At 41.8% G+C, this 14227-nt stretch overlaps 1 protein-coding gene across 2 annotated transcripts in view; it reads right to left on the bottom strand.

Annotated features, from left to right (window-relative positions):
* Acin1 (apoptotic chromatin condensation inducer 1) overlaps window positions 1-14227 on the bottom strand; it is a 50329-nt gene that overhangs the window by 31133 nt on the left and 4969 nt on the right. For both annotated transcript variants that reach the window (XM_013025396.1, XM_013025398.1), the window contains exons 3-4: window positions 12370-12481; window positions 11843-11962 (exon numbers count right to left, since the gene is read on the bottom strand). In XM_013025396.1, the coding sequence (XP_012880850.1) occupies window positions 11843-11962; window positions 12370-12481 (232 nt within the window). The remainder of the gene's footprint in view (window positions 1-11842; window positions 11963-12369; window positions 12482-14227) is intronic.

Genomic DNA, 14227 nt, shown 5'->3' with positions numbered 1-14227 from the left:
CTGTGGCTCAAGTGGTAGAGCGCTAGCCTTGAGCTGAAGAGCTGAGGGACAGCGCCCAGGCCCAGAGTTCAGGCCCCATGACCGGAACCCCCCCTCAAAAAAAAAATTTGAGTTGCAACTTTGAAATTTAGGTATATGTAAGTTTAACAGCCCTATCCTACACCTGTTATAAACTGTGTACTGTTGTATGAGTGTTGTTTTATTATTTGTACTGATACTGGGGCTTGAACTAAGGGTGTTATTCCTTAGCTTTTATGCTCATCTGGCACACTACCATTTAAGCCACAATTCCACTTCCAGCTTTTGGTGGTTAATAGGAGATAAGACTTTTTTACTCAGATTAGATTCCAACTTCAGTCTTCAGAGCTCAGCCTCCTGAGTAGCTAGGGTTACAGGTATGAGCCACCAGTGCTTGGCTATAATGTTGTTTTATTTTATTTATTTTTATGTATGCCAGTCCAGGGACTTGAACTCAGGGCTTTGGTACTCTCCCTGAGCTTTTCTGCTCTGAGGGTATGGCTCCACCACTTGAGCCACAGTTCCATTTCCAGTTTTCTGATGATTAGAGATAAAATTCTTCCTGCCTGGGAAGCCTTCAAATTTCAATCCTCTGAGGCTGGGAATGTGGCTTAGTAATGGAGTGCTTGTCTAGCATGCATGAAGCCCTGGGTTTAATTCCTCAGTACCACACAAACAGAAAAAGCTCAAAGTGGCACTGTGGCTCAAGTGGTAGAGCGCTAGCTTTGAGCAAAAAGAAGCTCAGGGACAGTGCCCAGGCCCTGAGTTCAAGCCCAGGACTGGCAAAAAATTAAACAAATTTCAATCCTCTGAGCTCAGCCTTCTGAGTAATCAGTGAGGATTATAGGTGTGACCAAACAGCACCCAGATGTATAGTGTTATTTGTGATACAGTGAAACTTCAGTGATAAAGTTCTGGATGATTATTCCTCTAAAAACAAGAGCAAAAGTAAAAGAGATTTGGGAAAATAGGGAGAACTACTTAGAAAGTTTTAGTCATTACTGCTTTGCTAAAAGAAAAAAAACTGGAAGGGAACTTTAGATATTAAAAAAATGAGGGCTAGAGGCCTGGTTCAAGTTGTATGGTAGCAAATGTGAAAGGAGAAAGAGTAACAGTATAAAATATAAAGGTGAACAATCTCTAACTCCTTAGAAGGAGATGTCATATGGACAAGTTTCAGGGAAACATGTTTTTTATTACAAAAACATGGCCCCGAAGTATCTTATAACAGATTTTATTAACCCATATAGAGCTGGGTACTTCAGCTAAGTGTAGAGCTAGGCTAATAAATGTATTTCAGGAACTGAAAGACAAATTGATTTCAAAGAGTCTAAAGCCAGAGAAAGGAAAAGGTGGTAACTAGATAGGAAAGAATGTATTAAAATGAACTCAGGCTGGGCACTGGTGAATCATAACTGTAATAGTAGCAGCTACTCAGGAGCCTGATCTGTGGTTCAAAGACAGTCTAGGCAGACAAATCTGACAATCTCCAATTAACTGGCAAAAAGCCACAAGTAGAAGTGTGGTAGAGTGCCAGCTTTGAGTGAAAAAAGTTGAAAGCTTAGTGGGAAGCCCTAAGCTCAAACCATACTAGTAGCAAAAAAAAAAAAAAAAATGTTTTTCTTTCTTTGGTCAGTTGTGGCATTTCAACTCTTGGCCTGGGGCGCTGTCCCTCAGCTCTTCAGCTCAAGGCTAGCACTCTACTACTTGAGTCACAGTGCCACTTCTGGTTTTTTCTGTTTATGTGATTCTTAGGAATCGAACCCAGGGCCTAGGGTTGGTTTTTTTTGAGACAGGAAATTGCTATAAGCCTCAGACTGGCCTTGAACTCTCAGTCTTCCTGCTTTATTTAGTCTCCTGAATGATGTGCTAGGACTTGAGTACTGTGCTAAGATTTGGACTACAGTAAGCCTGCATTATTCACAGCTTGTATTACATGTAGTTTTGACCAAGCATAGTCAAAAATCATTTAAAAAATTTCAAAAAGGAAACTTAGACGGCTACTGGTGGCTCATGCCTATAATCCTAGCTACTCAGGAGGCTGAGATCTGAGGATCACAATTCAAAGCCAACCTGGGCAGTAAAGTCCATGAGACTCATCTCCAATTAACCACCAAAAAACCAAAAGTGGTGCTGTGGCTCAAGTGGTAGAGCGCTAGCCTTGAGCTGAAGAGCTGAGGGACAGTGTCCAGGCCATGAGTTCAAGCCCCACAGCCAACAACAACAAAAAGAAACTTTTAAATTCCCATGTGTTCATTATGCTGCTCAGTTGATTCAAAAGGCTCTCAAATCTTACATTGTTGTTAGTTTTGTTTAAATAGTTGTGGTTTTCCTGCCCTCAGTTTTGTGAAAATATGCCTCTTAACAAGCAAATGGAAGCCAGGCACCAGCAGCTCACTCCTGTAATCCTAGCTACTCAGGAGGCTGAGATCAGAAGATCTGGTTTGAAGCCAGACTGAGCAGGTAAGCCAGTGAGACTCAAATTAATTAGCCACCAGAAAACCAGAAGTGGAGCTGTGGCTCAAAATGGTAGGGTGCTAGCCTAAAGCACAAAAGCTCAGGGACCGGAGCTGGGAAGGTGGCTCAGAGTGCTTGCCTTGCATGCATGAGGCCCTGGGTTTGATTCCTCAGCACCACATAAACAGAAAAGGCCAGAAGTGGCACTGTGGCTCAAGTGGTAGAGTGCAAGCCTTGAGCTGAAGAACTCAGGGACAGCGCCCAGGCCTAGAGTTCAAGCCCCACAACTGACAAAAAAAAAAAAAAAAGCTCAGGGGCAGTGCCTATGCCCCCCAAGTTAAAGCCCTATGACTATGTGTGTGTGAGGGGGGGAAGCTGGCCTTTTAACTGTAACCCCTCTGTACATCAACTTTATAATAACAATAAAAACAAAAAAATGCTAGACTCAAGTGAGAGTAGATAAGAGCATACAAACTGAGCAAAACAGCTGGGCAATAAGTGAGCTGTTCAAACTGAGTATTTTTCTGTTGAAAGTCAGTAGTCTTTGGCAGAAGTTGGGTGGTAATATGGGAAAAGTGAATCGGGCAATGTAGTACTAAATTCTATGCATCTTGAGCATTCACAGTTTTCCTAACTGCAATCTTTTTTTTTTTTTTTTGGTCAATCGTGGGGCCTGAACTCAAGGCTAGCACTCTACCACTTAAAGCCATAGCACCACTTCTGGCTTTTTCTGCTTATGTGGTGCTAAGGAATCGAACCCAGGGCCTCATGCATGCAAAGCAAGCACTCTACCACTGAGCCACCTTCTCAGCCCCCTAACTGCAATCTTCTTGGAATCACATATTCCTGGGTACCAAGAGTCTACTGTAGAGAAATGTGCCACTTCTCCAAAGTAGTTTTTCCTTATCATTATGATCTTCTCTCTCCTCCCTTCTATTTCATTTATTTATTTAGGCGGTACTGGCGCTTAAACTTAGGGCCTCCCATTTGTGCCCTACCTGAAAATTAAGTTTCTTCATCCCAGAAAACAAATATCTGGGCAAGATTTGTAGGATACAAATAAAGCAACTAGAAATTGTGGCCAAAGAGTAACTGTAGATAGAATAAGTAGCAGCAGTTAAAAAGCCTGGCAGAGGGCTGGGAAGATGGCTCAAGTGGTAGAGCGCTAGCCTTGAGCTGAAGAGCTGAGGGACAGTTCCCAGGCCAGGCCCAGAGTTCAGGCCCCATGACCGGACCCAAAAAAAAAAAAAAAAGAAAAGAAAAGAAACCTGATAGAAAGGAGAGGGGATAGGGAAGAATATATATAGAGAGAGAGAGAGCGAGCGTGCGTGCACCGCGTGTCCTGGGACTTAAATTCTTGAGCCTGGGCACTGTCCCTGAGCTTTTTGCTCAAGGCTAGCACTGTACCCCTAGAGCCACAGCACCACTTCTGGCTTTTTCTGAGTAGTTTATTGGAGATAAGAGTCTCATGAACTTTCCTGCCCATGCTACTTTGAACCGTGATCCTCAAATCTCAGCCTTTGAGCCCGGCTATCTATCTATCTATCTATCTATCTTCAATAGAATTCACTAGTTTAACATATCTCTAGAATTAACATCTAGATTTAATATAAAAAAAAGGAATAAAAGAATAAAGGTTACACACTTTGTAAGGCAAAGTTTGGCTAAGACCACTGTAATTATACTGTTCCTTTTTTATTGGTGCCAGTCCAAGGGCTTGAACTCATGGTCTAGGTGCTATCTGCTAGCTTTTTTGTTCAAGGCTAGTACTCTACCACTAAACCACAGCTCCTCTTCCAGATTTTTGTTTTTTTTGGCAGTAGGTAGTAGGGCTCGTAATCAGGGCCTGGGCTGTCTCTGGGCTCTATTGTTCAAGGCTAGCACTCTACCACTTTGAGCCACAGAGCCACTTCCACATTTCTGGTTGCTAACTGGAGATTAGAGTCTCAAGTACTTTCCTGCCTATGCTGGTTTTGAGCCACTAGTGGCTCAGAATCTGGAAGTGCCTGGCCACTTCCAGATTTTTTGGGGGAGGGGAGAATGGTGTGTGTGTGGGGGTGTTTGTTATTTGGAGTAAGTTTCATGGATTTTGGGCTGACTTTGAACTGCAATCCTTCAATCTCAGTCTCCTGAGTAGTTAGGATTATAGGTATGAGTCACCGACACCCAGCTTAATGTATCTTTCTTAAGGAATCAATAATCTGGAAAAAAGAAAAAAAACTAATAGGAAAAGAACCAATGTTCTATATATCAATGTATACATTTTAAAATATTTTTGTATTTTCCTTGTGCTTTTTGCAAAGTCTAAAAAGAATGTATACACATAGTCATAATGTAGATGGGAATCCCAACAACTTCTAACTAAAGGAATGGATATTGACTCCTAACACCTTATAAAAATCTGAAGAGGGGCTGGGAAGGTGGCTCAGTGGTAGAGTGCTTTCCTTGCATGCATGAGGCCCTGGGTTCGATTCCTCAGCACCACATAAGCAAAAAGAAAAAAGCCAGAAGTGGCGCCATAGCTCAAGTGGTAGAGTGCTAGCCTTGAGCTGAAGAGCTGAGGGACAGTGCCCAGGCCCCAGAGTTCAGGCCCCATGACCGGACCGGAAAAAAAAAAATCTGAAGAAATCTAAGAGGAAAGCTGATCTCCAGTGGCCCATACTTTCTCTTCCTAGCTACTTAGGCTGAAATCTGAGAATGGATGTTTAAAGCCAGGGGGCAGACAAACCCAAGAGACTCTTTTTCTCAACTAACCAGCAAAAAAAAAAAAAGCTAGAAGGGAGCTGGGCGCCAGTCCTAGTTATTCAGGAAAGTTGAGATCTGAGGAAAGCGGTTCAAAGCCAGCCTGCTGCAGTAAAGTCCATGAGATTCTTATCGCCAATTAACCACCAAGAAAGGAAAAAGAAAAGTAAAAAAAGTAAAGAAACAGGGAAAGGAGCAAAAACAGAAAAAAAGTTTAGAGATAGTGTCCAAGGACCTGAATTTCAAGCCCCAGGATACACACACACACTAGAAAACAAACAAAAAACATACCTAGAAGTGGAGGTGTAGCTAGAATGCCAGCTTGAGTGTAAAAGCTAACCTAGATTGGTAGTCCTGAGTTAAAGCCCAAGTACCAGAACCAAAAAAAAAAAAAAAAAATCAAGAGGGGAAGTTAAGGAGAATTTTATAATTCTAATTTATAATGTTGGAATTTATTTATAAATAGCATAAAAGAAATCCTAATAGGGTCTGAGAATGTGGCTTAGTAGAGTGCTTGCAAAGCATGCATGAAGCCCTGGGTTTGATTCCTCAGTACCACATAAACAGAGAAAGCCAGAAATGGAGCTGTGGCTCCATGTGGTAGAGTGCTAGCCCTGAGCAAAAAGCTCAGGGACAGAGCCCAGATCCTGAGTTAAAGCCCCAGGACTGGCAAAAAAGAGAGAGAGAGAAAGAGAGAGAGAGAGATCCTAATAAAATATAAACAAAAAACCACTGTTTCAGTTAGTCATTCTTTGTGTGTGTGTGTGTGCGCGCGCACACGCACGCGTGTGTGCCTGTCCTGGGAACATTCAGGCCCTAAGCTTTTTTTTTTTACTTAGACTCAGCTCCATCTAGGGCTTTTTGGTGGTTAACTGGGGATGAGAGTCCTAAAGACATTCCTGCCTGGCTGGATTCCAACCTTATCTTTAGATCTTAACCTCCGAGTAGTTAGGCTAGCAAGTATAAGCCACCAGTGTCCAGCTTTAGTCAGTCATTCTTAAATTGAATTTATTCAACATGACCACACACACATTGTGTGTGTGTGTGTGTGTGTGTGTTGACTGTGGAGTCTCAGGACTCACATTCCCTGAAATTCTTGGGACTGGGGCACAGGAATCCCTATTTTTAAACACATACACATACACATACACGCACGCACGCCCAAAACAGCAACAAAAACACCCTCCAAAACCTCAAGTGTTATAATTAGCAAAATATATTACCAGAGGCTTTTAAAAATCTTTTTCTTTTGGGGGATGGGGCCGGGTACTGGTGGCTCACGCCTGTAATCCTAGCTACAAGGGAGGCTGAGGATCCTGGTTCAAAGCCAGCCTGGGCAAGAAAGTCTGTGAGACTCTTTATCTCCAATAAACCACCAGAAAATCAGAAGTGGTTGGCTCAAGTGGTAGAGCAATTGCCTTGAACTAAAGAAGTCAGGGACAGCACCCAAGCCCAGAGTTCAAGTCCCATGGCAGACAAACAAAAAAACCTACCACTCTTTTTTCTTTTTTGTCAGTCATGAGGCTAGAAAACTCAGGCCTAGGTACTGTCCCTGGGCTTCTTTTGCTCAAGGCTAGCATTCTACCACTTGAGCCTCAGTGCCAATTCCAGCTTTTTCTATTTATGTGGTACTGAGGAATCCAACCCAGGGCTTCATGCATGCTAGGCAAGCACTCTACCACTAAGCCACATTCCCAGCCCCTCCCTGAGCTCTTTGCTCAAGGCAGCACTCTTCCACTATGAACCACAGTGCCACTTCCAGTTTTTCAGTAGTTAATTGGAGATAAGAGTTTCACAGGGACTTTTCTGCCAGACTGGGTTCAAACTGTCATACTTAGATCTCAACCTCCTGAGTAGCTAGGATTACGGGTATGAGCCACTAGCACCTAGCTCCTTTAAACAACGAGAGGAGGGGGGAAAAAAGCAGGACTGAGTGTAAAAAGAACAAACTGAAAACTATCCAGATGTTCTGTACCTGAAAGATCAGGGGGTAAACATCAGGAATTAATGATGATTCAAGTAAGTATTGTTAGAGCTCCAAAATACCACCCTTAAAACTTGACAAATTTAGCCTGGTGCCAGTGGCTCATGCCTATAATTCAAGTTACTCAGGAGGCTGAGATCTGAGGATCACAGTTCAAAGCCAACCCGGGCAGGAAAGTCCAAGAGACTCTTATCTCCAATAAACCATCAAAAAAACTGGAAGTGGCGCTGTAGCTCAAGTGGTAAAGCACTAGCCTTGATCTGAAGAGCTCAGGGACAGCGCCCAGGCCCAGAGTTTAAGCCCCACAACTGGGGGGGGGGGGAGGAGGGAACTTGACAAATTTTGTACAGTATCTTTTTGTTTCTTTCTACTGTTGGGGATCAAACCCAAAGCCTAGAAGATTTTAGGTAGGCAGGTACTCTACTACTAAGCTGCACCTCTAGTCCTATATTTTAACTTAATTATTTTTGTTGATTGTAGGGCTAGACCTTAGGGCCTAGGCACTGTCCCTGAGCTTTTTTTTTCTCAAGGCTAGCACTCTCCCATTTTAAGCTGCAGCTCTACTTCTGATTTTCAGGTGGTTAAATGGAGATAAGGGCCTCATGGACTTTCCTGCTCGTGCTGACTTCAAACTGAAATCCTCAGAGATCTCAGCCTCCTGAGTAGCTAGGATAAGCTTGAGTCACCAATACCCAGCCATATTTTAGTTTTTTGAAATGAAAACCACTAAGCTGCTTCACTTCCCTTGAATTTGCAATCCTCTTGCCATAGCGTCAGTAGTTTCAAGAGGCAGTTTTAGGTATACACCATGCCTGGCTGGTAAGATTCATATTAAAGCCAAGGTAAGAGGTAGTAAAATTTATGACATAAAATATACTGAAAAGCACTGAAGGCCACCTGTTATCCTGTACTCTAAAATTTGCTACATTCATATTTTCCGATTTATTTCTTACCTCTTTATTCATACTTCTGAATATATTTTCATGGACCAATTAAAGCCATAAGCACTAAAGAAACTGGTTGCCACAGCTCTTTTTTTTGGGTTGTTGTTGTTTGTGCTGGTCCTAGAGCCTTAATTCAGGGGCTGGGTTCTGTCCCTGAGCATTTTTTTTTTTCTTTTTCTCTTTCTCAGGGCTGGGAAGTTGGCTCAGTGGTAGTGTTTGTCTTGCATGCATGAGGCCCTAGGTTCAATTCCTCAGAACCACATAAGCAGAAAAAGCCGGAAGGGGTGTTGTGGCTCAAGTGTTAAGAGTGCTAGCCTTGGGCTGGGAAGGTGGCTCAGTGGTAGAGTGCTTGCCTCGAATGCATGAGGCCCTGGGTTCGATTCCTCAGCACCACATAAGCAGAAAAAGCCGGAAGTGGCACTGTGGCTCAAGTGGTAGAGCGCTAGCCTTGAGTTGAAGAGCTGAGGGGCAGCACCCAGGCCCAGAGTTCAAGCCCCACAACCGACAAAAAAAAAAAAAGAGTGCTAGCCTTGAGCTGAAGAGCTGAGGGACAGCGCCCAGGCCCAGAGTTCAGGCCCATGACCGGCAAAAAAAAAAAAGCCAGTGCTCTACCACCTGAGCCACAGCTCCACTCTGCACCTGAGCCACAGCTCCACTTTTGGCTTTTTGATGGTTAACAGATAAAGAACTCCACAGATATTCCTGCCTGGGCTGGTTTTGAATCACTATCCTCAGATCTCAGCCTCCTATATGGCTAAGATTACAGGTGTGAGCTACCAGCACCTGGGTTAATCTTCACTTTTGAAACCTGTTTCTCTTCAGAATCCATTCCTCATTTTCACTTTAAGTTATATCTAGAAAGTCTTTCTTTTTATTTAAAAAAAAAAGAAGTGTTTATCAAATCATGGTCCTTGTTAAGTTCTTAGTATAATTTTCAAGTCTGAGTATGGTGGCTCTTGTTTATAATCCATTACTCTAGGAAGTGTAGATCAGGAGAACTTTAGTTCAAAGATAGCCTCGGCAAAGAGTTAGGGAGATTCCCCCTCAACAAATAAGATAGGCCTGGTGGTGGACATCTGTAATCCCAGGTAGGAACGAGGCAAAGAAAGAACCACTGCAGTCCAAGACCAGTCCCAGTCTTCCATCCATAACAAGACCAAAAGCCTGGGGTATACTAAAGGGGTAGAACATCTGCTTAGCAAGCATAAGGACATGAGTTCAAACACCAAAACAGAAGAATTTTCAATAGTTTCCTCATTATCTATAAAATTAAAAAAAAGCTCATATTTGCAGGCTCGGCACTTAAACCCCTCTGTAATATCACAATAATAATAGCCTATACTTGAATATGAGGATTTTACTGTGGTGCTATCAGTCTGCCTTTCTTTCAAAAATATTGTATCTATTCCTATCTATATGCCTTTGTTCCTTTCTAAAAATACTGTCTTGTGTACTCTGTCAATTTAAATACTGTATCTAAGGCTCATCTCAAATCTTACTCCTGGGCTAGGAAGTTGGCACAGTGGTAGAGTGCTTGCCTACATTCATGAGGCCCTGGGTTTGATTTCTCAGTACCACATAAGCAGAAAAAAAAAAAAGTGGCACTATGGCTCAAGTGGTAGAGTGCTAGCCTTGACCTGAAGAGCTGAGCGACAGTGCCCAGGCCTAGAGTTTAGGCCCCACAGCTGACCAAAAAAAAAAAAAAAATTAATTAATTAATTTAATTTAATTTAAAAAAAAAAACTCCTTTGCCATGAGGCATTTTCTGGTCAAGATGTTTTATTCTTCTGAATTCCTACAGTGACAGGGCATAGTGACACATACCCATAATGCCAGCACTTGGGAGAAGTAGGAGGATCTCAATGCCATCTGGGCTACATACCAAGACTGGGCCTCTGAATACAAACCTATGTATGACATGTGTGTCTATGTTACTTATGTTGCATATTATCTTCTACTGTTAGTTTTATGTTGAATCATTCTCTCCTCAATAGACTTTAACAATGTGCTAAATTCCCATATACTCTAGGCACAGAGACAAGTTTTCAATAGTTCGTTGACTTTTAAGAAAAAACACTGACCATTTATAAAAGTCATTTCTCTCTAGGTGCTAGTGGTTCACGCCTATAATCCTAGCTATTCAGGAGGCTGAGATCTGAGGTTCATGGCTTGAAGCTAGTTCAGGCAGAGAAGTCTGTGAAAGAGTCTCAACTCCAATTAACCATCAAACATCTGGAAGTAGAGCTATGGCTCAAGTGGTAGAATGCCAGCCTTGAGCTGAGAAAAAGCTAGAGGACAGTGCATAAGCCCTGAATTCAAGCCCCAGTTTCAGCAAACACACATACATGTACACACACACTAAGAATTTTCTCCTGCATTTTGGCTTTATAATCAAGGAAATAAGCACTATCAGTAAAGCAGATCAATTGAGTGTCTACTACATTCACATTTAGGCAAAAAAAGGGTTAATGAAGAAACTTAATCCCAAAGTGTCATCAGTACTATATTAACAAAAGTTTCCAGGACTGGAAACATAGTTCATATATTAGGCAAATGTTTGCCTATCATGAGACCCTAGTAAAGAAACAAACAAACAACAGTACTACCACTAAAGTCTCCTTCAAGGACAAAAACTAGGATCAAGAAAACTAGGCACTGAATAAATCAGAACCTTAAAACTACACTTAAAGGTCCCTCTATTTTTTCTAACTTTCAGGAAATTTCCCTCTCACCATTAAATATCTTCCAAAATTCTATTCTAACATAGGAATTATATATAATGTTTTGAAATTTCCTAACATTTCAAAAGGCATTTCAAAAGGTCCCTCTGTTAAATACAGAGGGACCTTTACCCACCAGCGATTACTAATGATTCAAAGTACTTACTACATTACATCTACATACTGTTCATTGTCTTCTATACATGTTCTCCTAAAAAAGTATACTGGAACAGACAGTTCCCAAAAAACAAAGACTGTATTTACAATGTTTTACATGGATACTATACGTTATTTATATGTGTATACACACACACATATATATGTATATACACATTCATTATGCTCACGCTATGTAATATATACTATGCCAAATAACTATAATGTGAAAAAAAAATGAACTCTGCCTTTACCAATCCCATATACTAGGTTAGAGCTCACTATAATACACTCACACAATACTCTGCATTGCCTTTAATAAGAATTTAACATTAATTGCATAGTTATTTGTGGAATGTCCACTTTTGCAACCAACTGTAAGTTTTCTTAGGGCAGATTTGTCTTTTTCTCTCATGTATGTATTCCTGTGATGTATTCATTCATGTGATATATAAACTGCATCAGATGCTCAATTTCAGATATATAAACTTCATCATATGCTTGATTTTGGAGGTTAACTGGATATACAACACATTATAAACAGGAAGGTTAAAGGGATGGAAATTGTTGCTAAATTCGAAGTACAAGACTGGAGGTATAAATAAGAAGAAAATACCACCTTGTAAATATTGAGCATACGAAACATAAGTGAAAGACTTCAAAAAGGACATAATTTCCTTAAAAAACAGGTATCAAATATAAATGCCACAGAACTTTCCTGGGACTTTCATGGAGGATTAGCATGAAAGGAGGTGTAACTACCTCCCCCCACCAACTACGCAGGATTGCCAAGGCAGCGCAGTGGGGAGGGAGATACGTACTGGGCGAATGTCTGCTGAGCTCCAGCTCTGGTCTCTCCAGGCTGCTCTGAAAGTCAGGAGGCAGCAGGGAAGCCACTCCCTCAGGCTGGATCATCTCGTCCTCCGACTCAGCTGAAGCTTCTGCAAAGTACAGATTGGGTCGGGGCAGGGAGGGAGTGAAGGGCTCAGCATATGGGAATATGTAGAGGAGTGAGGGATATCAAAGTCATAGATACAGAGATGTATACCAAAAAGAGCACTATACATAAGGAAGAAACACTAGAATTAAGCTCTACTTCATGTAAACAGTAGCTTACATTACTTACAACTCTTCCTTTTGGCAGGAATTGTTTTCTATTAGAAAAGTGAAATTAAATGTCCCTTTCATTGACAAAGGTAAACATTAACTCATTTGGCTCCAAAAAATACCAGCGCAAATGAGCAGCAGTCTCACCCTGGCTTAATCCTGAAATTGCCTAGTTAGACCTATCTACTTGGTAACAAGGATAAAATTGAAAAACTTGTTAGAAATGACAATCTGGGCTTACCTTCAAGTTCTGCAGCTTCTCGAGCTTCACGTTCTAGACGCTGCCTAAGTAGCTCTTGCTGCTTTTCCAGATACTGCTTTATGAAACTGTTCTTACTCATTTCTTCCCCAATCTGTATAAAGGAAAAGAAGAAAGAAAATCTAGGAATACAAATCAAGAAAATGAAAGAAAATTCCATGGAGCAAAGAACCCCAGGGCATCATGCATGCAAGGCAAGCACTCTACCACTGAGCTACCTTCCCAGCCCTGGAAGACCCTTTTCTAAGCTACTCCTATAAAGACCAGAATAAGGACTGGGAAAGTGGCTCAGTGGTAGAGTGCTTGCCTAGCATGCATGAGGCCCTGGGTTCGATTCCTCAACACCACATAAACAGAAAAGGCCAGGAGTGGCACTGTGGCTCCAGCGGTAGAGCGCTAGCCTTGAACTGAAGAGCTGAAGGACAGCACCCAGTCCCAGAGTTCAGGTACCATGACCGGCAAAATAAATAACACACACACACACACACCACGACCAGAATAAATAAACTGACACACACACACCACGACCAGAATAACACACACACACACACCACGACCAGAATAAATAAACTGAGTGGACACACACACACAGACACACAGACACACACACAGACACACACACACACAGACACACACACAGACACACACACACACACACACACACACACACACACACACAAACACACACACCACGACCAGAATAAATAAACTGAGTGGCAAATAATGGCAAAAAAAGCAACTATGTTGAGTTGTTTTGGTTTTTTTTTTTTTAAGTTTTAGCAAGAATTTATTCTAGTGCAACAAGTTTAAAGTAGGGAGAACAGGAAAAAGAGAAACATTTCCTATTCCCCATGCAGGAAATGGGAGTTAAAAACTCCTACTTCAGGGGCTGGGAAGGTGGCTCAGTGGTAGAGCACTTGACTTGCATGCCTGAGGCCCTGGGTTCGATCACCACATAAGCAAAAAGAATTAAAGCCGGAAGTGGCGCTGTGGCTCAAGTGATACAGTGCTAGCCTTGAACTGAAGAGCTGAGGGACAGCGCCCAGGCCCAGAGTTCAGGCCACATGACAGGACCCCCCCGCAAAAAAAAGAACCAGTATTAGCACCCTTCATCACACACACACACACCCCAAAAAAAAGAAACTAAAAAACTTGGAACTATATCTGTTTGGGGTATGGAATGGTATCAAACCCAGAGCCTCAGGCATGTTGGGCATGCATGCTTAACTGAGCTACATTCTCCAATTTGAATTGTACCTTTTAATTTAGAGTTTTAGACAATCTACAAAATTAGCAGCATCAAAAGTGAGAAGGGGAAAAAAAGAACTAATCACTCCAAAATACCAATTCTGAAAACACCTTGTAAAACAACTCCAAAAAGCCTAAAATGAAAAAAAATATGAAATCTAGAGATGAAAAGGTATTCTCATGTAACAGTTATAACTCCATTTCCACACTATTATAAACTAATTAATCACCATCAACAACAACAACAAAAACTCTTATTATTTTCTTGGGGTGAAAGGACATCCTGGACCAAGCACCTTTGGTTCACGCCTATAATCCTAGCTACTTAGGAGGCTGAGATCTGAGGATCCAGGTTCAAAACCAGCCTGGGCAGGAAACTCAGTGAGACTCTTAATGCCAATAAACCATTCAGAAAACCAGGGAGCTCAAGTGGTGGAGCACTAGCCTTGAGCTGAAGAGCTGAGGGACAGCACCCAGGCCCAGAGTTCAAAGCCCACTACCAACAAAGAAAAAAAAAGGAAAAATAAAAAGACATCTTTGGTATAAATTTAAAGCCTTGGGACTTATCTCTTTGCATTTCTTTTTTTTTTTT

This window comes from Dipodomys ordii, unplaced genomic scaffold (assembly GCF_000151885.1).
Source record: "Dipodomys ordii isolate 6190 unplaced genomic scaffold, Dord_2.0 Scaffold84, whole genome shotgun sequence".
NCBI lineage: Eukaryota > Metazoa > Chordata > Mammalia > Rodentia > Heteromyidae > Dipodomys > Dipodomys ordii.
Note: the sequence above shows the minus strand (reverse complement) of the source record. Positions and strands in the feature narration are given on the sequence as shown.